Genomic DNA, 23,610 nt, shown 5'->3' with positions numbered 1-23,610 from the left:
TTGTGTACATACAATGTACCGCTTTCGATTTATTACAATATTTTAGTTTTCAAGGTAAATCTTTGCCGCCATTTTGCAGGATGGCGGATTTTCCCCAAACATTTTGATGGTGGATACTTTATGTATTATTCACCACATCATTCCGCACAATCTGGCACAAAATGATTTGTATTGGAATTATTTCCGGGTGAAATCGTTTATTGCCTCTACTATGAATAATGTATGTAGAGGTAATAAATGTTTAATTACCATTTTGAGACATCGTTTTAAAACTTTTTCAAAGACAAAGATGGTATTTGGCGGTCATTTTCTCGATCTCCTTTGCTTTCATTTGTCTTTTTTATTATCTCAGGGAGAGGTCCATCGACCCCCTTGCGTGTAGAAATTGGCATTAATGAAATAAATACCATTAATTGCCATCACCCTTGTTTAATTCAACTTAATTTTGTATGTGCTTTGTTCACAGTGAAGGTGAAAATAAGTTAAATACCAAATTGGTATGTGGCTCACAAACAATAGCATGATATTATTCAATACATTTAAATATTAATCGCGCCGTCATTGTTCCAATGTCGATTACGGATTCTTCTTTCTTCCCCTAGCTTCCATAGCAGAAATTTTTGCCACATTTCAAATTTTGCATCAAGAGAAGAGTGGGACTTCCTGTTTGAAAGGTATCTCAACCTGCCCAGCTCTTACGACTCTGAGAGCAGAGACCGCTTCCTTCGGTCGCTGGCTGCCTGTCTTAATGACGATTATAAGGTTCAAAGGTGAGTAATGGATTTATCTCTCCATAAGAAGCTGAAGATTTTAACTTAAATCCGATTTAGACGGAAGACTTTCTTTAGCATATTTGCTAGCATAAATGCTTTCAAAAATCTTATAGCATTTTTTATGACAGGCAGTGCTTTACACGGTAGCATTCCATGTAACATTTCCGTTTGCAAATGCAATTCGAAGCGTGCAGGAAACATCCGATACTCTTCAGCACGAAAGGCATACGAGTTACGCGGTATTCACTCAATAACTAAACATTGTTAAGACGAAGAGATGCAATTAATAAGAGGAATGATTATTTAATTTACGAGGTACCGTGTGAACAAAGTGAAACCTTTCATATTTTTTGTAGCGTTGAGTAACCATAAATTTCACCTATATATTCAGATATTTCTGCCAGTGGCCGATGTTACAATTGAAAAAATATTTATTCTTCTGTAAGTGTACTGCTATAAAGCTCGAACTGAAGCAGCGCCACTGATTTGTACAGTGTCTCTCAAAAGTTTTAGTACAACGACATTTTAAACTAGGCAACCCAAATTACGTAAGGCGCTTGTGGGTTGCGTGTAGTGTTAGGCAAAATTTCAAAGTTGCCATATGCCCAATAGATATTTATGAAATACGCAAAAGGAATAACAACAAGTATTATTGTATGAAAGTCTAAAAAAATATCACTATCACATTTGTCGCAAAAGAGACATATTTTCTGAAAGAAAGAAAATCGATTTTCTAGTATTTCATCGATGATGAGTCTACACAAAGGAAAGTTTTTCTTATTTGCGACAAATGTAATACTGATATTTTTTTAAAAGTTTTATGCAATAATAATTGATTTTATACCTTTCCCGTATTTCATAAATATCAATTGTGCTTATGGCAACCCTGAAATAGAGCCTAACTCTACACGCAACCCACCATCGCCTTACGTAATTTGGGTTGCCTAGTATAAAATGTCGTTGTCCTAAAACTTTTAAGAGACATTGTACCTAAAATGGTTGCGTATGGAATATTTTTCCACTCGGTTGTATAGTCATCGACTTTCCACAATGTGAAGTGATGCATTGTCTTCATATTCTTCGGCCACCATTACATCTAAACTCGTGACCTAGAGCTCGCATTCTGATTGGTTACGCTACTCGAAATGCTAAGTAAATTAGAACCGATTCTATCTGTGAAAATGTCATGGAATATGCCATGGCAACAAAATGATATAAGATTTCACTTTACACTGTAGAATTAAGAAAATGTTAAGAAAAATGCAAAGGAAAATACCTTCGTCTAGAGCGGGAATTGGGTTATCACAAATCAAAAAGTTATGAAGTAATTCATGCTCTCCATTGGTCATTTAGCAAGAGAAGCACGACTAAATGTTATTGAAAGTAATTATATACTTATATCCCCACAAACAAAATATAATATTTGAACATCATAAGATAGAATCCTCCTCACTATCGGATTAAAAATTCTTGATACTCGAGTTTGGACTCCAATTAGAAATTAACCTGTAGATCTACATAAAAACGAGTTAAGCTAAAATTTAGCTTATTCAATTATACATTAATCTATGCTAACCAAATTTATTTCAAGTATGCCTTCTATTTGTTATCGTCGTGTGAACAAAAATTTTTTTCTTCTAAGTGTTGTAATTGATCGCTCTCTTTGAAATTATATAAATAAGAAACGGGTGGTCCAGTCTTTATGCAATTCTAGTATGGTGCAGGCAGAAACATTTTTGACATAATTCTTAATTTTCAGACTTTCAAAATTTGTCAAAAACTTGTTCTTATTAATTTTTCCAAACACCAATTTTTAGTATTGGATAGTCCTACAAGTACAAAATTGGTCTTGTTCTAAAGCTCTTTGCATATATTCTTAAAATCCATTATCATTATCAATTCATACTTGCGAAACTGATTTTTAACATTTTTTTATTGAATCAAGTAAAGATTTACGTAGAACTTGGAAACACCGCACACAGCAATGACCTTTTAACCGTGGAAACTGTGGGCTGTCACTGCATGCGGTGTTACGGTTAATCTCATTCAAGTCCAAACACGAATCTTAGAATTTTATTCTCAAAAGCTTTGTTCCTCTTTTAATGTAAGGAATTCTCTGCGTCAAAACACTAGAGCAATATTTTAGTAATATATGAATTTGCTCAAAGTAATTGAAACTAGACATTACGAATAAATAAGTCTAAGGCAAAAGTTAAAGTGTTGGTTTAAAAATCTTCGTTACTTTTACAATCTTCGAAGCAAACAGATCTCAATCCCTAGGAGGAAATCTATTGCTTGATGACATATTGATGGTTTTCTTTCCATATAATTGGATCCTTTACTGAAAATTAATGCAAGTAATTCCCTTGAAAGAAGCAAATATGACTTCATAACTAAGCAATCTAAATTAGTTTTAATTTTTGCAGAATACTGAGTCATATATTGGCCAAGAAAGAAGGAATTACCATCGATCAAGCTAGAAGGGTGTTCTTTAAATATACAGTGAATTCTTGCGGTAGGAGCAACATGCTGAATCATCTCATTTCTAATTTAAACGGATGGAAATCACTGTAAGTAAGAGTTCAATATTTACAGATTTTCTTGATGCATTAAGGTGCTTGTAGATGAATATTTTCCTCAAGTGAAGCAACTGCTGAAACGTGATGACTACAGTTGAAACACTCTGTATCTTTTCTATTTCTAAATATCTGTTCTTTGTAAATATTTGTTTTAATAATCATTTCAAAACCAATTTCGAGAAAGAAGCCCCTTTCCTTTCCCTGAACTTTCTGGCTTTATCTGGTCTCACGCGTCTAGTTGAATACACGTTACAAGGTGGAACACCAACTCGACTATTTGGTGGATTTGGTATCAAGTAGTGCATCTTGGGTCTGCACCGTTTGCACTACGTTATAAAGCTGTGCAGTGTGTGGTGCATGGTCACGTGGTGCGTGATAACTAATCAAATGAAGATTTGAGGCAGCAGACAGGCATCTGTTGAATCTTGTGAACTTGAACACCTCCATTCGTCTACTTGGTTGATGTCATTTCTTTGCACCAGCCCGACATCTGGATACACCTGCACTACACCTAGTGTCAAAACGTGCAGCGAACTACACACGGACAGATGAAGCTCTGGCATCCACTGGATTGTTTTTCACTTATTTCGAACAGTGTTTACTTCCTTATCAAGTTATCCGAGAAAGAGTACAAATTAAGTAAAGTAACTATCATACAATGTCTTTAAGGTAGATTTTGGGGATCGTTATCTACGGCTATGACAGCCGTAAGCGACTAGCTCGCTTCGCAAGAGGGACGCATAGGTAATGAGGTGACACCCCAGATAAATAATGGTTGATTGATTGATTTGATTGATTTAGTTTATTGTACTTCGCGTTTTGTGCCTCTAGTCTAATTTGCGAAGATGGCGATGAGCGATGAAATGTGAAATTGATGAATGGACATTCACAAACAACCAAGCCCGACCGGGATTCAAACCCGGGACCCTTGGCGTCGCAGCGCGATGTGCTAACCACTCGGCCACAGGGTCGGGCAGATAAATAATGGAACACTAACACAAGCAAAGGGGCTCGTCCCTGTGAAATAAGAACAACACTTAAACATTCGATATTAACACTTCAGGGACGACTGGTCTGGAAAGGTTGTAAGATGAATAGAAACGGGAATAAAGGAATGTTCGTTTACTTGTAGATCTAGATGTGACGACACGGTCCCTGAAAAGACACTTCAATAGCGCACCACTTCCCGCGGTAATGCTTTACGTATGAATCGATAAAAAGCCAATAACGTAGAGGCAAGAACTATTCACGCGATAAATTTCTGAGTACAACTGGGGCTGAGAAATGATCTCTCGAGCTATTTATGGTGGATTTGAATTTCCGATCGTTAAAACCGTTAGCGATTCCGCATCTGTCGCAAACGGTGCTTTAAGTATAAAGCTGCGATTACTTATTTTTATTTCATACTATTTTGTGTTAGTGGATATTTCATCCGCTGAGGATTGCCGGTGTGTGCTTATGAGATGCTCTTTCCAGCTTCTTCAACCGGCCTCTTAATTAAGTGATTAGACTATCAAGTTGTGACGCCATGGGTCCCGGGTTCGAATCACGCCTTTTCCATGATACGACACACCTGCCTGGGGCAAAAAATTGAGTTCACGAAGGGAAGTTAATCTTTTTTGTTTGTGACGTGTACCCGGCCAGTCCAGTCAATTGGAGAAGACAATTTATTTACGCCAACCCCCCAAAAAATAATGTTATACAAGGGGGGTGAAAAGAAGGAAAAAAGAAACAAAAATGCACTTAGTATTCTAAATATGCTGGAACATAAGCACTGGACCATTTTCCGGTTCACTATACTGACGGCGTACGTATTATGAGATTTCAGCTGCTGCTGACAGAGCATTCTCTCATGTCAGGTGCTGACGTCGAACACGTTTATCACGCGTCACATGGAACACTGAAGCACTTAAACGTTGATTGAGAGAAAAAAAAGGATGCGTATTGCCGATTCCCATTAAAAGGGTCAGAACTTCTTGATTATTGTTTGGGTCACTCGGAATGTCCATACACTTTGAACCGTTAGTTTCATATGTATTTTTAAAAAAAATCTTATCGAGACATACTCCAGAAGAAAAAAAAATGTTTAAAATATACACAGAGGTATTACCTGAGGGGTTTACCTGTGGAGTGTCTCTCTCACAAGTAATGAAATTATATACAATAGTCAAGGATTTTTTTTAAAAAATGAAATATTAGTTGTATACATGGACCGTGCCGCCCCCAAAAACTATTGTCTGTCTATTTTTAAATTAATGTTGTTGATGTCAGAAATCATGTTAAAAGGTTTGTCATAAAAAGAAATTGTTCCCTGATGTTACACTGTAAGTTAGTGTTTTCTACGTGAAGTACTGGGTTGAAAACGATGTGAGGCCAATGGGAACAGAAAAAAATACTATGAAACGTTCTTTATTCTCTTAGGTAATATACTCCATTAGCAATCACTCTGGTGAGTGTTTATTGGGTAATGGAGATCGTCCGAAATGTTCTGAAAGGTCCAGCAACGGGTTTCGAACACACGGACAGTTTAGGCGTATCTTTGCGTACCTGGGGTCGACGGGCGGCGACTGCACTGTTATCCTGGAAGGTGCTACGATGTCACTAGAACGGATTGATGCGTAGATAAATTGGGCGATGGAAAAGAGGCGGCTGCCGATGCGGAAATGGCAGGTTGAGCCCTGAGCATTCTTGATGTGAGGCCCTGTCATCCGGGGGGGGGGAGAGACATTTTCTTGAGGATCCTGGGGTGGACGGACTGCGACTGCACTTTAACCACTTAAGGCGTGAAGATGGGACTGGGGCGTACTAGCGTAGACTATCTGGGCGTTGCTGGTCCTGAACATGATGAATCTGGGGGGGTTCAGGTAATTGCTCTGCATGAACAAACTTCTGGTGGTTGCTAGTTATAAACGAAGTTCTGGTGATTACTGGTCACGAACCTTCCTGGAGGTTAGGGCTCAGGAACCTGATGAATCCGGGAGAGGGCTAAGGTGATGGACTTCTGTCCTGGATAAAGGGGTGCCGGGTTCCTCTTTGGCGGCCCTTGCTGGCTGAGACGAATGGTGTGGAAGCTAGGGTCAGGGGGTAGCTAAAAAGGAAAAGTTAAACCAGACCAGTCCGAAAAATATTTCAGAGTATTGTACTCAATGTGTACATGGGAGGAGCTTATATTCTGAATTTATTTATGAAACAACTGCGAGAAAAAAAGGCAAGGCTCTAGCGTAAATATATTCGTTACTATGGGAACGGAGGAGATAGCAGAAATATACGCATAGGAAATATTCTGAAAGGGCCGCATTCCAAAATATTAACAAATACAAACTGTGATTGGAAGGGTAGACACTAAAACGTCATGTAAAAAAGTCCATGAAATGTATATAAAAATGTAAAAACTCAATAACATGTAAAGCGGGTAAAAACAGGAAGGAGGGGGAGAGGAAGGATCCCCCCCCAATAAAACACAAAATTAATATGAAATTGCAAACCATAAGGTGTGGCGAGACTGTAGGGTTTAGCCCCATGAGGCTTTGGTAGCGTGACGCGCTAGATACGTCGGGCGGCCTGAGCGACGAAAAACTAAAGAAAACGGGTGAGAAAAAATGTTGGAGGGTGGAAAGGCATTCAAAATATGGAAATGAATGTAGCGGGAACGGTCCCAAAAAACCGGATGTCAATTATATCCTAATCGGAAGAGGGGATACGAGAGAACGGAGCCAAAATACAAAAAAAAAAAAAGTGTTCATGCATTTCGTGGAGGGGAATAAATGAAAGCAAAGGTAACTCCACCACGTACAAAATCTAAGGTGAGCGACGCCAAGGTTCCCGGGTTCGAATCCCGCTGGGGGCTTGGTTGATTGTGAATGTCCAATCATCAATTTCATCATTTCATCACTCATCCCCATCTTTGCAAATTAGCCAAGAAACACAACCGAGAAGAAAAATAAACTAAATCAATAAATAAATAAATAAAATCTAAGCTAGATTTTGGGGACCGCTTTCTACAGCTATGACAGCCGGAAACGACTTCTTCGCTTCGCAAGAGGGACGCAAAGGTGATGAGGTGACACCCCAGATAATTAATGGAACACTAACACAAGCAAAGGGGCTCGAACCTGTGAAATAAGAACAACACTACATCATTCGATATTTACACTTCGGGGATGACTGGTTTGGCACGGTTGTAAGAAGAATAGAAAGGGGAATAGAAGGATATTCGTTTACCTGTAGATCTAGATGTGACGACACGGTCACTGAAATGACACTTCAATAGCACACCACTCCCCTTTATACGCTTTACGTATCAATTAATAATCAGCCAATAACGTGGAGGCAAGAACTGTTCACGCAATAAATTTCTGAGTACAACTGGGGCTGAAAAATTATCTCGAGCTATTTATGGTGGATTCGAATTTCGATCATTAAAACCGTTGGTGAGTCAGCGTCTGTCTGTTTTGTTATCAAAAACAATTTTTAAAAGAAATCATTGATACCCAATTGAGTGTTACGCACAATAATACACAGGTGCAAAACAAACAAACATTCAAATCGTGCAAACGGTCCGTGTCGAGTTCGCTGCACTTTCTGACACTAGGTGTAGTGCAGGTGTATCAAGGTATCACACCCAGTCATTGCTTAACATATTGTTTATATAATTGATTTCAATCTGTGTTACTGGTGAAATAAGACAATCTAATCTACCGAACACGGAAGAACTACATTCACAGAAACGCTGACCAAAGTCAACAGGATATAAACGTTGATAGAGTCATATAAAAGAAGAAGCAGAAATAAGTTATTTGCAGTATTAAGCAGTTTGTATAGAAACATATTTGCTGGTCCAGTCACGGTAAACTTAGCATAATGTCTACACTTGTATAATGGTACTTTTGGAGATTTAAGAAGAGTGCACAGTCATAATTTACAGAAATCATGTTTGGAAATTCAATACTGACTTTAATTGCAGCATCCGTTTAAATTAACGGCTTCCATTATGTTAAGGATTTTCACAGAAACCACCTTCTCATTTTGGAATTGACTTTAAGAAAACATTTACATGAAAAAGTATTCTGAAATTTGTGTATCTTCTCTGAGTGGGTTTTAAATTGCCGAGCTTCATTTTGGAAGATATATTCATAAATTCCACGGACTGTTTTCATATAAATGCTCAAAAATGTAATATATGGAGAGGAAAAACAACTACAGTTATAAAACAAAACACCCAATTACTCTTCCTTAGGACATTGATTTTCGAGTACTCACGTGACCAACCGGCAAAGTAATTTCAAAATTCCACTATGAAGTTCTGTCTTGTGCTTATATTTTCTGTTCTTGTGATTTAGTATGTCTTATAATCCTTGAATTAATCGCAAACGATAAGGAAATGAAGACAGGAAAACACAATGATATATAGATGCCAGATCAGGTTTCGAACCTGGAATCTCTAGTTTCGATTTACTATTTTCGCATGGTATTTTAAAATAATAGAGCGTACACGGATAATGGTAACATTTGGCCAAAGTACGGGGAGAACGGATTATATTCTCGCCTCGAACATCGAAATCTATAACTAGCTTGGTACATTGGTACAGAGTGTTGCGAAAGCCACGGGGCTCTCATTCATCGCTTATTACATGAAACTGTGCTACATATTGACACCTATTTGTATTATTAAGTTTCGTGCTTTGACATACAAATTACGATTAGTTTCCAGTTCAATCATTCATTTTTGTTTTGGGCCGACATAGCACATGACTGCAGAATGCGTGGCATGGCGCAAATGCCGGCATTTTCGACCCGTGACGTCCCACATATTTTTGAGCACACATATTTATCATGCATATTTATCATACATAACGAGTACTAACCTGTGTTAAAAGAGTTGTTCAAAGTGGTGGACTATGCACTCATCCATTCCCGGCATTTTTTGATGAAATTTTGATTAACCTGTTTCTTCTGTTTGCAAGTTGTTTTTTTGCCATTGTTAGAGTCCAACACAGAAATTTCTGCCGTGCGATGCACGACACAACTAAAAAAGCAGTGTTGCTAATGCAGCAGATAGAAAAATCGCTGCATTGCGCCGATGCACAGCTGTTGCGTACAACAAAAAAATTAGAGAATTCAGGTCTATCTAACGTTGAGTTTTAAACGTCATGCATTATACCAGGACTAGGATTAATATGTACTAACAAGTGGCTTTGTATGTAGCTACATACATATGGACTAAAAATTCGCAAAATATGAACTAACACATACGTAAAATTACCAAAAATGCTGCAAAGAAGACTTCTTCATACGATTCCTTATTTGAGTGGTTTCAAACAAAGTAAAAGAAAATATTTTTCATTGCATTAATGCACTGGTGGCGTTCTAACTGTTCACTCCTAAAAAAAGAAAACACTGGTACGGAATTGCAACGGCAGATAATAACATACCAACGTGCTAAACCCCGACAATTGGACCACAACACTCCTCCTCAAGCAGGATTATTTCCTCTCTGTGATCGGCGACAGTCGGTTGACTTTGTTGTACATTTACAAACGATGCCGGGTTCCACAACAATAACACGTACATATACTGCCACTAGGCGATAGGCTGCGCGGCTTTTTCTTTTGCTATGTTCCAGGGATGGGGGTAGTCATTTTGCCTCCCTGGGCGGTGGCGGCAGATGCCGCTCCATTTCGACACCCCCCCCCGTCATTGCCCAGAAACGGGAAATTCAAAATCAATATATTCTAAGTAAAACATCAAAATATAAAATAAATAATGAGACTTCTTATGCTATTTCAATACTATTAAGCGCAAAAGAATATCTCGCTCGACCACAGTTTTCAATAGGCTTATTTTCTTCTTCTCTTCAAATTCTGACATCTCAAGAGATTGTATTTCGTTCATGATAGCCCTGATACACACACGCAATACACGCACACAATGTCAAACCGGTCAAATACTTAGTATAAAATGAAAATATGGTGCTTCCAATCCAACAAAACTCACCGTCACTTTACCTGCCTTTCCCCCTCCGTGACAGAAATAGTGCTTCATTATTACAGTTGGCAACACTACTTACTAGCTAGCCAATGAACATGCACTGCATAATAGAAGCAACCACTACGCCGTGCTATATTGCCACATTTCCGTCCCTGCCGAACGGTGTGAACCGCGAGCTGGAAAGCTATTCAATTGTTTTCAATGATGTTTGCGCGAGAGTGTGCAGGAATGGAATGACAATATGGCAACAATAGCGAAGGTTGGCTAGCAGGGTAGAACACGTGATGCTAAGAGAGAGGGAGACGAAACGAAAATTGATGAAGTCCAACACAGATATTTCTGCCGTGCGATGCGCGATACAACTCAAGAAGCAGTGTTGCTAATGGAGCAGATAGAAAAATTGCTGCAGTGCGCCGATGCACAGCTGTTACGTACAACAAAAAAATTAGAGAATTCAGGTCTATCTAACGTTGAGTTTTAAACGTCATGCATTATACCAGGACTAGGATTAATATGTACTAACAAGTGGCTTTGTATGTAGCTACATACATATGGACTAAAAATTCGCAAAATATGAACTAACACATACGTAAAATTACCAAAAATGCTGCAAAGAAGACTTCTTCATACGATTCCTTATTTGAGTGGTTTCAAACAAAGTAAAAGAAAATATTTTTCATTGCATTAATGCACTGGTGGCGTTCTAACTGTTCACTCCTAAAAAAAGAAAACACTGGTACGGAATTGCAATGGCAGATAATAACATACCAACGTGTTAAACCCCGACAATTGGACAACAACACTCCTCCTCAAGCAGTATTATTTCCTCTCTGTGATCGGCGACAGTCGGTTGCCTTTGTTGTACATTTACAAACGATGCCGGGTTCCACAACAATAACACGTACATATACTGCCACTAGACGATAAGCTGCGCGGCTTTTTCTTTTGCTATGTTCCAGGGATGGGGGTAGTCATTTTGCCTCCCTGGGCGGTGGCGGCAGATGCCGCTCCATTTCGAACCCCCCCCCCCCCCGTCATTGCCCAGAAACGGGAAATTCAAAATCAATATATTCTAAGTAAAACATCAAAATATAAAATAAATAATGAGACTTCTTATGCTATTTCCATACTATTAAACGCAAAAGAATATCTCGCTCGACCACAGTTTTCAATAGTCTTATTTTTTTCTTCTCTTCAAATTTTGCCGCCCTGAAAATTTGCCGCTCTGAGCGGTCGCACGGTTCGCCCTCCCCTTCCGCCAGCCCTGCTATGAACTTGGTCACCCATCAAAGTATGGCAATTTTAACACAGAAAACAATATGCATTGCATTAAGCAGCAAAAATTTCTACAATAACACATGCCGTAGCCAAGGGTTGAAATGCTGTTGGAGCCACATAATTTATTTATATTGAACAATTCCAAAATTATGAAATATGAACTCTTTGTGAAATAAACCTGTTGAAATATGTAAAATTAAGTATATTTTCCTTAAATATGTAAAAGTAAGTATTTATTAAAGTTGGAAAAATATGGAAAAATATTGACAATAAACTGTACCTTAAATCACTACAAACATTACTATTCGCAAAGATATCACAAAATTTCAGCAATATTTCGTCAAACTAAAAGTATATATGGTTACCTATAAATCCTAGCCCTGATTATAACCAGTAGATAACATTGAACACAGTTATGGGTTCGGTAAATTGTCTATGGTTCATAAGCACTCGCACACAACGTCAAACCGGTCTAATACTTAGTATAAAATAAAAATATGGTGCTTCCAATCCAACAAAACTCACCGTCACTTTACCTGCCTTTCTCCTTCCGTGACAAAAATAGTGCTTCATTATTACAGTTGGCAACACTAGTTACTAGCTAGCCAATGAACATGCACTGCATAAAAGAAGCAACCACTACGCCGTGCTATATTGCCACATTACCGTCCCTGCCGAACGGTGTGAACCACTAGCTGGAGCGCTATTCAATTGTTTTCAATGATGTTTGCGCGAGAGTGTCCAGGAATGGAATGACAATATGGCAACAATAGCGAAGGTTGGCTAGCAGGGTAGAACACGTGATGCTAAGAGAGAGGGAGACGAAACGAAAATTGGTATCTACGCAATGGCAAAGATATGTGTGTTGTACTCTATCTACGCAACGGCAAAGATATGTGTGTTGTACTCTAACACGGCAGGACGCGCGGTTGGTTAGAAAAACAGAAGAAATTTGCTTCTCAAGTTCGAATTTTAATTGTATCAAAGCATGTAAAAAATAATATCTTAAACGAATAACCTAATTTCATAAAGTTTGAACATTTTTATTTCATTTCGCAAAGATGAAGTTGAGAAAAAATGATAGAGATTTGTTTTGAAGATACATTCATGTCTGTCCAAGGTTCTAACATGGGACCTCTAGCCTCGTAATGCATTATCCTTACCCCTCCAAGGACCGGAAAACATAAATTCGAATTAATTTCATTAGGTGAAATGACATCCGTCTGTAGAACATCACGTAACTAGTGAGGAACTCTTAACATGTGCAAACCGATGCCCAAATTACAAGCAAAGAAATGCGCGCGTGTAGAGGATACATATTTCTACCCAAGGCAATGCACCTCGATACACCCCCCCCCCCCCCCAATTGCAGGATTAAGCCATACGTTTTGGTTTAATTGAATTTTCATCTGTGTCATATGATCTCCTGCCAGAGGTGAGCTAACTACTAATTTATTTATTCGATAGCGATTCAAGGAAACAATGGTATTTACACTCCCCTGTCACTTACAAAAAAACAGACACAAGACCTGGTAACATTTTGAATATTTCTTGAAATACACATGTGAGATGTAACTAATATTTCTGAATATATTAAATATGACTGTCCGGGCCACCCCCATGGCGCAGTGGTAGCGTCATTGCCTTGTAATCAAGGGGTCCCGGGTTCGATACCCGGTGAAGGCACAAGTGGTTCAGATCCCACTTTAAACTGTGGGTCCAGTCCCGATTAGCCTTACTGTGCATAAAGTGGACTTAAAGCAGCAACTCAAACCAATTATGACTGTCCCCCACAAAATATTCGCCCCCCATCTATGACTCGCCAGACACGCCTCTCTGTCTTTCATATACTACTGACAATACCGATTTAACCTCAAAGATTGCAGTTAATCATTGGTAATCATTATTTTACTTGGGTATATATTTAAAATTTACAATGAAACACAATACTACTATTTCCCTTAAAACAGGCTTTGAGATGCCTTCTCTCTCTCTCCAGAAACTGGCATTTTTCTTATTTAACGTCGCTTCTCTCTGCCACTCTTGCCCAGTCGCATGGATGAAAATGAACGATTGTTGGGTGAGATTTGTGAATGGACACTCCCAATGGGCACGCCCATGTCCAAGCTGAGACTCGAACCCGGAACCTTCTACGACGAGATCGTGAAGAGACAACTAAAGCAGCAAAGTTTTATGTTACTTTATAGGTCGCTGTTCTATCTCCCATGTTAATCTCGACAAAGCGAAAGGAAAGGATGAATTGTTGAAATGACGATAACAAAAACAATCATGACTGATCAGTGTTCGAACCTGGGACCTCCTGCTTTGCAATGCATTACGTTCTCCATTTGTTTTCAGATGTCTTTATTTGGCTCTAATTCCCCTCCATTAGTTGTAATAAACATATCTTTTGTAACAATATCAACATGTCAATGCTGTTTTTGAACTGACACTAACTCCTGTAAGAGATTTCATGTGTGAGCGAACGCACACAGACACACAAACACCAGAGACACATATTTATCACCATCATATAGCAGTGACGTGCACTGAGTAGTAGCTAGTCTAGCAGAGATAGATCAATAAATCTCACGTCTCTAATTATTTTCAAATCACAATATTTATTATCTTGAAGCCTCCTCAGTTCATATGCAACATTTCTTTCCACGCGTTTCTCGCCCCTCGATGTGATCAGCTGGCAAGGCTGAATACCCTAGCTGGCTCTTCTTCCGCCTTACCAGATCCAGGTATAGACATCCGCCCGAAGGGAAGGGGAAGTTTTCTGCCTCTACGTCCCTTGCCCCTCGCCCCCCGCTCCCATGGTTAAAAGCCCGTGGTTTAAGGTCCTCCAGTCTATCTCCTATAGGACAGATAGGGGATTGGTTTCCCTTCGTTACCTTTGTAAATCCTCTAAAATTTTCTTCAGTACTTATGTTCTCTGTATTTACATAACCTTTTAAACGTTGTGCAGACAAAAGTGTTATGGTTTCTTTCTTTTTTTTTCAAATATGGAATATATAATGATTAAATAACAAATATTTGCTCACGCTCTCTCGCTCTCGTTTTAGTAGTGTTTTATTTAAATATACTAATAATTCGGCCTCCAATAAAACATATGGGTAAGCTAAACTGTCATAAATACGGATGTATTAATTTGGGCAAGAAAACGCGCGTTCTAATTGTTGTTGTTGGTTTGGTTTATTTTACTTCACCTTTCTGCCACATTTGGTTATCGCGAAAATGAGGATGAATGATGATATAATGAAATTGATGAAGGGACCTCACAAAGAACAATTCAGGCCGGGATTCGAACCCGTGACGAGCGCGCATTCTTGTTCATATGTGTTGTACTCTGCAGTGAATAATGAAATAATTTGGAATGTAAAATGTATCCCACAACTCAAAAAGCCAAATGAATATCATTGAAGAAAGTATAAAAAAGTGTGTTTTGTTACCTGTTCATCCCCTCTAATATTTTTAATTTTTGCCATCTTCCATCACTTTTTGTAGCTGTATAGATTTAATCGCGATAAGTAGCTAATGAGCTTATGGAAGTCACGAGGGACAATCATAAACAGAGAACTCCGGACTCCTGATTTCACAGTGCCCTGCAGATGCACTGGGAGGAGATTATTTGTATTTTCTTTTTCCTTTCTTTAGCGTTGCTTTTCCATTGCTTTACCTAACTTCTGCCATGACGATGAACGTTGATTAAATTAAACGGATGAAAAATGGTTACAAAGGAACACTCATGCACAGGCCAGGGCTCGAGCCCGGATACTTCACTAACGAGATAGTGAGATGAAGAAATTAGGGAAATCAAGCAATGCAAATTTTTTGGAAAAACGTTAATCATATGCACATATGGTGTTTAAAAAATCCAATTGAAATTTACGTACCACTGAGTAAATATGCAGTTTGTTTTACCGATACCCACGTATCCGAATAGTTAGAACTTTCCACTCATCTTTGTTGTCGGCCGACCTCCGTGGGGGAGTGCAAGTGCCCCGGATCGCTACCAGGTGGACGCACATAGTGGTTTGGATCCCACTTTAAACTGTGTGTCCAGTCCTGATTAGCTTTTATGTACATAAAGTGGACTTAAACACCAAATCAACCAACCGTGGGGGAATGGTTATCACTGCACGCTATGACATGAAAAGTTCCGGGTTCGAACCCCGAATTCTGCATGGGTGTTTTTTGTGTTTGTCTCTTCATTAATTGTATTGTACCATCTTCGCGATTAACCAAATGTGACAGCGACGCTAAGTAGCATAAATCAAATCTAGTGTTGCCCACGAGACGAGACTTTGGTCTGTCTCGTCTCGTGGAGTCTCGTCGAAATGCTGTCTCGTCTCGAAAATATTCGTTTGTCTTATGACACATGGTCAATCTCGTCTCGAATTTTTAAAAGCCTGTCCCGTCTCGTCCCGTGGGCAACACTAATCAAATCATTGATTGTTTGTTTAATTTGGTTTGTTTTACGTCGCTTTTCCTACACTTTTGGCTAATCGTCAAGATGGTACGATAAAATTGATGAAGGGACAAACACAAGTAACACCCATGCCCAGGTCGGGGTTCGAACCCGGGATCTTAGGCTTAATAGTCAAATCAACATGTTCTGGATTTTCGAAAGTGGGTGGGATTAATACCTGCTTCTTTTCAGTAGTCCTTCCTCATTTTGCAATCATTTCCTTTCTTTGACGTTCTATTTTTAGGAATACTGTGCCCTAAAGGGGGGAGGGGGATTATGCCCACACCAACCTCCCTTGGACACGCCACTGATTGCTACCACAAGTGTCGACATCACCGCACGTCACTGTCATATAGAAATCCTAACTCCCACATATACAGATAGATTCATTCCCGTGTTGCATTTGTAAATCCGCGCTTCTTTTACGAGTATGGTGACATTACAGTGAAATGATCCTGTAATTAACTATAGATAAATCGCAATTAGTAGATCTGCATGAAGTTGTTTTCAGGAAAAAAAATAGTGTTATACTTGATGTATTGTTGCCGGCACGTATGAATAAAATCAGAACACATTCACGGGTGGGCACACGCAAAATGAAATTTATGTATGTGAACATATCTGCAACCGCATCACTAATGTACGTATTTGTATTTTTGGTTACATAGAGTCACGTTTCTACCACTTCTGGCTAACACGACAATCAGGATTGATAATAATTAAATGAAATTGACGAAGGGAACTTCACAAAAAAAACATCCATGTGCAGGCTGTGAATCGAAACTGGGCACTTCGGTGTCAAGATCGAAAATCGACTACGTAATGCCTTCGTCTGCCGAAGGGACGTTCATGCTTTTCAGTGAATATCAGCAAATCTAAACACGCCCTCCCGCTTCCTCCTGTGGGTTGTGTCGATCGAGTTCATTCAAGGTCTTGTTTGAATCATGTTCAAGCGATAAGCAGGTGGGCAGTGTGGATTGAAATGAGGCCTCCTCGGACATGTTTTCTTACTAGCCAGGACTGCATTGCGTAGCACAGCAATATCAGATTAGAAATAGTCTACTGTACAAACAGAACTTGCCATAATTACTAAAGAGAATCTTTGGCATGTCACAAAATTTCATCAAAAAATGCCTAGAATACAGTTGGCCACCACTTTGAGCAACTATTATAACACAGATTAGTACTCGTTTTGCAATATATATATATGCATGCTAAAGATTTTTACGTAAAAATAAGCGGGACGTCACGAGTCGAGAATGCGGCATCCGCGACATGCCGCGCAGCCTGCAGTCAAAATGAAATCACTGATGCGTGTTTTTCTCTCGCAGGGATGCTGACCACCCTACATTGTGGATAGATTTGTTTACAGCTTCCATTGGGCATATCAATACAGAGGAATATCTGCAGAAGGTATGAAGATTTTCTGTTTCTTTTTCTTTTAAATTAATGATAGATTCTCTCCATTTGTTGATTGTCATTGAACTCTTCCTTACCCAGATAGCACAGTAAGCTCTCTTCAATCTTCAAGCTGTTCATGTAAAGCAAACAAGGCTTCTGTAAGCTTACAACAGGCTTGAATCAAGCCAACTAGTTACCACGTGTCAAGCAAGCTTGCTACTGAAAGCTGCATGCTTGAAACAAGTTTGCATCGTGTTAATATCAAGCTTGCCGTATTCAACTAGCTTTGACAAGCTATAAGCAAGCTACATCAAGGATTCCAAAAGCTTTCGTGCTATCTGGGTATCTTCGTTGTTTTGCTTTCAAAGCATTATGTGTACGGTAAGCGCCATAAATGATTCTAGATTACCTTATAGTTAAGAAGAAGCATGTTGTAAGCATGGTGGCATAACATTTCAGGATTATACGAATACTTCACCTGCAGAATGATCGGCAAAGTTAATGGTAAGGGATTAGTATACGTTTGTTTTAAGCCACTTTTTGCACACATAGGCTAATCGAGACAGGACCTACAGTTTAAAGTAGAAACCTAACCACCATGTGCTTTCACAATCCCTTTATTACAATACGTTATCACTAGGCATTTGGACATTTGGAGAGACCCCATTGGTGGCAAGGAAGTCTCGACGTAATACGTTGATGACATAAGCATAAATGGAGTAATAATATACGTTTTTTCCATAAACCATTTACAATTAACTGTACAGCAAAATCTACCATAGAGCATAGACTAGACTTTCAGTTATTCAGTTTGTCGAGTTATTGTTGATTCTGATGTGCAACATTATGGTTACAGTCAATGCCGGATCTACAAATCTTGCCCCCACCCCCCGCAAAATATTATCATAGACCCCTTCTACTTACCTACCTTTACTTGTCTGCGGGATCCCATCCACTATGAGGTTTGGCGGCTTGTAGATCCGGCAATGGTTACAGTCCTCACTCGAACGCCAGTTCGTTATCTTTGACACAGCTCAATAGAAAACACTCCGCATGAGTATCTGGTTTCGAGCCACCACGTGTTCCTTTTTCTAAAAGGTATGTAAAATTACATTTAATATTTCTTTCCGATCGAAACGCTGTTACCTTGTAATCATCGTGTGCAGTGTTCGATCACCTTGGAGGCACATCACGTTCTTTCGGATCCCACTTCAGTCCTGATTAGTCTCTCTAAGCATAAAATGACGTAGAACAAATTTGAATTAGAACAGAGAGAAAGAAATCACTTGTGGTTGCTCGAAATTAATTGCTCCTGAATCAGTGATGACCGGGGAGGTGGGGGGGGGGGGATAAAAAATTCCCCACTTCCGAGAAATTTTCAATAATGTAGCAGAGCATTCGGACAGTAACTAAGATATTTGGCAACCATGTTCAACTTTTCTTTCATCCACTTTAATTGAACATAGAACGTACTTTTTGCTACTTTTTCGTCATACACGACTTATAACTAAAAGTCAATAGAATGAATACATTTTAATATAGTTCGTTTTGCTAACTAGGAATATGTAATAAAATTCTATTTCAACGAAACTCAATTATATGAACGTGCACGGATGGTGTAATGTGAATTTCAATTGTCGTAGCGAATCTCAACTTCTTTCTGATATTTCAAAGATTATCCAAACAACAATTTGCTGTGGAATGGTTTGACGTCATTGTGCAATCGTATCGAAATTTAAACTTAATTTAATTACATGTCAGAAGTAAGGAGAATTTTGGATTCAAAACTGTCCTGAATCATGGTAAAGATAGGGACTTGAATCACGGTGAGGCTAGTGGCTCACAGTAGGAACGTTTTCATTCCACCCAAAATCGGAGCAAATCATATTATAATAAGTATCTTTGATATTTCTATTATTGGGGTCGCCCAGCCTAAAACAGGGTTGTCTTGTGTATAATAGATATGTTCCAGTTCCTAATTACACCTTCCTTTGTCTGCAGGCGAAGAAATTTTACGACGATCACAAAGGAGAATTTGGTTCTGAAGAAGAAGAGATTGCCGAACGGCTGTCAAGAGACAAGGTGAGGGTTCAATGGACAGAAGAGAACGTCGGTGTAATAAAGGAAGTCTTGGAAGAAATTAACAGGGAATTCGAGAACGAAAACTTATAAGTTCTTTCCGGCCAATTCTTCCATAGTATTCTGATCAATGTGACATAACAATTAAAGTCAACAGCATTCAAGATATTTACCTATTGTTCACGTTTTTATATTGTAGTATAATCTTACACAGAGTACCGACTATTGTCATTAACTATATCATTATATCAACTGGTACATAATACAATCACAGTTTGCATGCATCAGTGTTTTTATTGTATTCGTGTGTACTTGAACATTTGGATTTCGTTTTATATTTTAGTATTAGTATGTCCCTCTGTGGGCAGCCTTGGTCTCTCTCTCCCGTTTTACAGTACGTTTGGCAACATGCTGTGAATCCGACGTTCATTTGTTTCGTCTCTCCCGGAACTTTCGGTGCCTTGTGACTCGAAAATGCCCGATGTCAGTCGAAGAGAATTTAACTGATCCCTGATTTGTTGTTTCCCAGCCGCCGGTGGGAATTGCGAGCTGTAAAGTCGGTGACTCATAAGTGTTCCACCCATAGACAAATAACCAGTTCCACCTATGCCTGTTCATGCGTCAGCACGCGTCAAGAGGGTTCGTTCCTCGGGGCTTAGCTGACGTGAGTGCAGCAATACCGTGAAGCACCGAGAACGGGTAAAAAGGTGAAGTGCTCCCCTGTGCTTAGCACCACGCCATGAAGGAGTATAGGGGGTGTAGGGCTAACGAGCCACACATTCTTGATCCGGTCGTGAGTGTGGTTGATGTGATCAGCATCACGCCCCTGACCGGCCGGGGATCGAACCCGGGACCTCTAACATGGTAGTCAGACGCGTTACCGACTGAACCACCGCGGCCGAGAACGGGGCAAGTGAGGAATATTACAAGAACCTAGAACTGTGTTAGGGCTTTTGTTTATCGAAAAATAAAAGAGAAATATGATTCTAAAAAATACCATACTGATAAATTTTGAGTCTGGTTTGCAAAACCCAGTGAAATGGACGTTCATGAATTTATATGTGGAGAGTTTATCCTTAACATCGACGAAATCTCGGTAATACAGATACCGACAAATGGAAGATGTGTTTATTTGAAACTAGTGCGACTGCAAACAGTGAAGAAATTGCTTGAACAATACCACGGTGAAATGAATCATCTACGATAATGGGACGGTTGCGAATTTGACATTTAGCGATGCAGGGAGGGTAGTGATATTAATTCGTATATCATTTACCAGTGGAAGTGCATAAGAATCAAGTGTGTGAAAAACTATGTGAATACGGCACTGTAGATGTTCCCGATGAAACGTGGAGAACAAAATTTCGATACCCAGTGCACAGTGGCGTACGGTTGATAAAAATATCCTTGAAAAGCCTATTCAATTATTTTTTTGGCTTTCAATAATTATAAAGCTTAGTTGATCAATTCTGTTCAGTCCTCTATATGTGAGTGGCTCGAATGATCATTGAAAATCTACCTGCCAAACTGCGAAATTTACTGTATTGCATGTGCGAACACTGGCAAATAGAACTTACATTGATGCCGTTGTGAACAAACTGATCAGTGACGGGAATGTAGGAAACAGCAAGCACATCACAACTGCAAGCAACCGAACAGCAGAAGGAGCAGCAACCGATCTACCAGAGTCACAACGACAAGGAACACGAACAACAAGAAGGCACAATAGAGATAGAAACCAAAAACACGATAACCAAAATTCATAAAGAGAACAATGAACCACCACCACAGTTAGTGAAGAGAAGCAGAAAAACAACATCCCTCACCCTCACCCCCTTGCGCAAAAACCGACCCACCCACCAATCCCCAAAATGAGAAAATGGAATCCGAAGAATACTTTGACTTGTTCTCAAACTACTAAAGCAACACCAGCATCAAAGTAAAGGTAAGTCAAAGTAGGCTTAAAAGAAAACCGAAACACAAATTAGAGGAAAAGCAAATTCAGTAGCTAAACGACGTTCCACCAGAAAAATGGGAAACTACTACCAGAACAGTGCTTCCAAATTCAGTCTAACTCCTCAGGAAGTCGTCACAGTGTTAACCAACACCGGTGCTGGAAGTGAGGAAAGTGGTACATGAATACGACTCCCAGTGTAACAAATAATTATGGGGAATATAGACAACATAAAGTGTACACTAGTTCTAATTTGGTTAGTTGTAGTGTTAAATAGGATATTAGAGACACAAGATAAATATATATAAAATGCAAATGAAACAAAGTTAAAGTCTCTCCATAGATTTCTTCAAAACTCAAGTATTGACGTAGCATCCTCGATGGTGCAGTGGTACCGTCGTCGCCTTGTAATGAAGGGATCCCGGGTTCCATGCCTGGCTCAGTCCCGATTACCCGTACTGTGCATAAAGTGAACTTAAAACACAAAATCAATAAATCATTAAGAAATAATTTTATAATGAATTTCGGGTGAAAGATTCAATATGCTAACCTCCATTATTAATTCAATGCCTAGAGAATTATAAAAAAAATTGGGGGTGTATTTATACTCTACCGATTCAACAAATTCAATATCTCCAATGTTGTTTGTGTTGCACCTGATTCAAAATCGGTCATAATTTTTTTCGGAAATTATTTTTGGGAGGATAAAGACAGTCGACAGGAGAGCTTGACTGCCGTTCGATTCCCGGAGGAGAGGGTGAGGCTGCATCTACGTACAAGGGACTCTACTATATAACTACATGGGAGGATAGAGACGATTTGCATCGCCTCTATAAATAACCGAGACTGTGAATATGTAAAGAGCCACCACCACCCACCCATCAATATGACTTCAAAACACATTGCATAATTAGGTGGTTGACTTTACCAATTTCTTTCAAATACAAGTACCTAATTATAGTAACAAAACATCTTTTTGTACATAATTGGATCTTTCAAAATTACAATAAAATATCAAAGCAACCCATTTTGTTGTAATTCTATAAAGAATAAGTTAACATAGGCCAGAATCGGTAAACTTCCCGTTGGGACAATGTCGCATTTGAAGTAAGTAAACAGGTAAAAAAACTGCTTACTGACACGTAATCTGACTTAAATTTGGCATAAAGCACTCTATTTTTTAGTTTGAAAGACCTTGTGACATTTGTCGAGCCGGGAAGAAGTTATTCATAACTAATGGTAAAAAGGTAAAGTGCTCCCCTGTGCTTAGCACCACGCCATGAAGGCGTATAGGGGGGGGTGGGAGTAACGCCCCACACATAACTAATGGGATAAAGAAAAAGGAAAATTTAATTCGTAACACTACTAACGGACTTATTACGCCATTAGCATGATGTAATTAATAAATACAATAATTCTAATTACATGATTATTAAAAAGCAAACATTTCTTTGTAAATAATAACGTTGTAGGTTTGTTATCCAAGAAATATCAATCTGGAAATTTTGTTTCACAGGTACCTGTCATAGAGTAATCTTTACGTTGTAAATATCATTTTTTTTAGCTCCCCCATCGGAGACATCTGGGCTCAAAATTTTGAAAAAGAGAATCAAGAAACGATCAAAGAGCTAGCAGTAATTCAGCCGAAATACTATGATATTACATAACTTCCCTAACAAAAATATCCTAAACTTTGAATTTTGGTCAAAATCAATATAATGAAAAAATACACGAAATATACAATGTAGCTTAAAATGTACTGAAAACAATGTTTTTTACCCAAGCTATCATTTTTCTTAGATGAGTTATCATTAGAGCCCGGAAGTTTGGCAAAATGCCTCATTTTATCTACTGCATATATTGATAAAATTTTTCCGGATATACGTTTCTTATGTTGTTTCGAATGTTTTGGGAGCCTTTTTATTTTGCCTATTTTGCCTATTTTGCCTATTTGGGACCCCACTGCCTATTTTTAATTATAATGCTTTTTTTTGCCTTTTTCAATGAAATTTGACAATTTTTTTAAAAAAAAATGTGTATATAAATTATTTTTGTCCCAAAAAACGTTGTTGGCATTTATTTTTC

The 23,610-nt window shown here is 38.8% G+C and overlaps 1 protein-coding gene across 1 annotated transcript in view; it reads left to right on the top strand.

Moving 5' to 3' along the window:
- Positions 1-19,853, top strand: part of LOC145986693 (aminopeptidase N-like) — a 69,388-nt gene extending 49,535 nt beyond the window's left edge. The window contains exons 9-12 of the mRNA XM_083121007.1: positions 603-770; positions 3,200-3,343; positions 17,423-17,504; positions 19,494-19,853. Coding sequence (XP_082977133.1) covers positions 603-770; positions 3,200-3,343; positions 17,423-17,504; positions 19,494-19,664 — 565 coding nt within the window. The 3' untranslated portion in view covers positions 19,665-19,853. The remainder of the gene's footprint in view (positions 1-602; positions 771-3,199; positions 3,344-17,422; positions 17,505-19,493) is intronic.
- Positions 19,854-23,610: the final 3,757 nt, after the last annotated feature.

Source organism: Lepisma saccharinum, chromosome 4 (genome assembly GCF_977018435.1).
Source record: "Lepisma saccharinum chromosome 4, izLepSacc3.1, whole genome shotgun sequence".
Classification (NCBI taxonomy): Eukaryota; Metazoa; Arthropoda; class Insecta; order Zygentoma; family Lepismatidae; genus Lepisma; species Lepisma saccharinum.
This window is presented reverse-complemented; position numbering and strand designations above follow the sequence as displayed.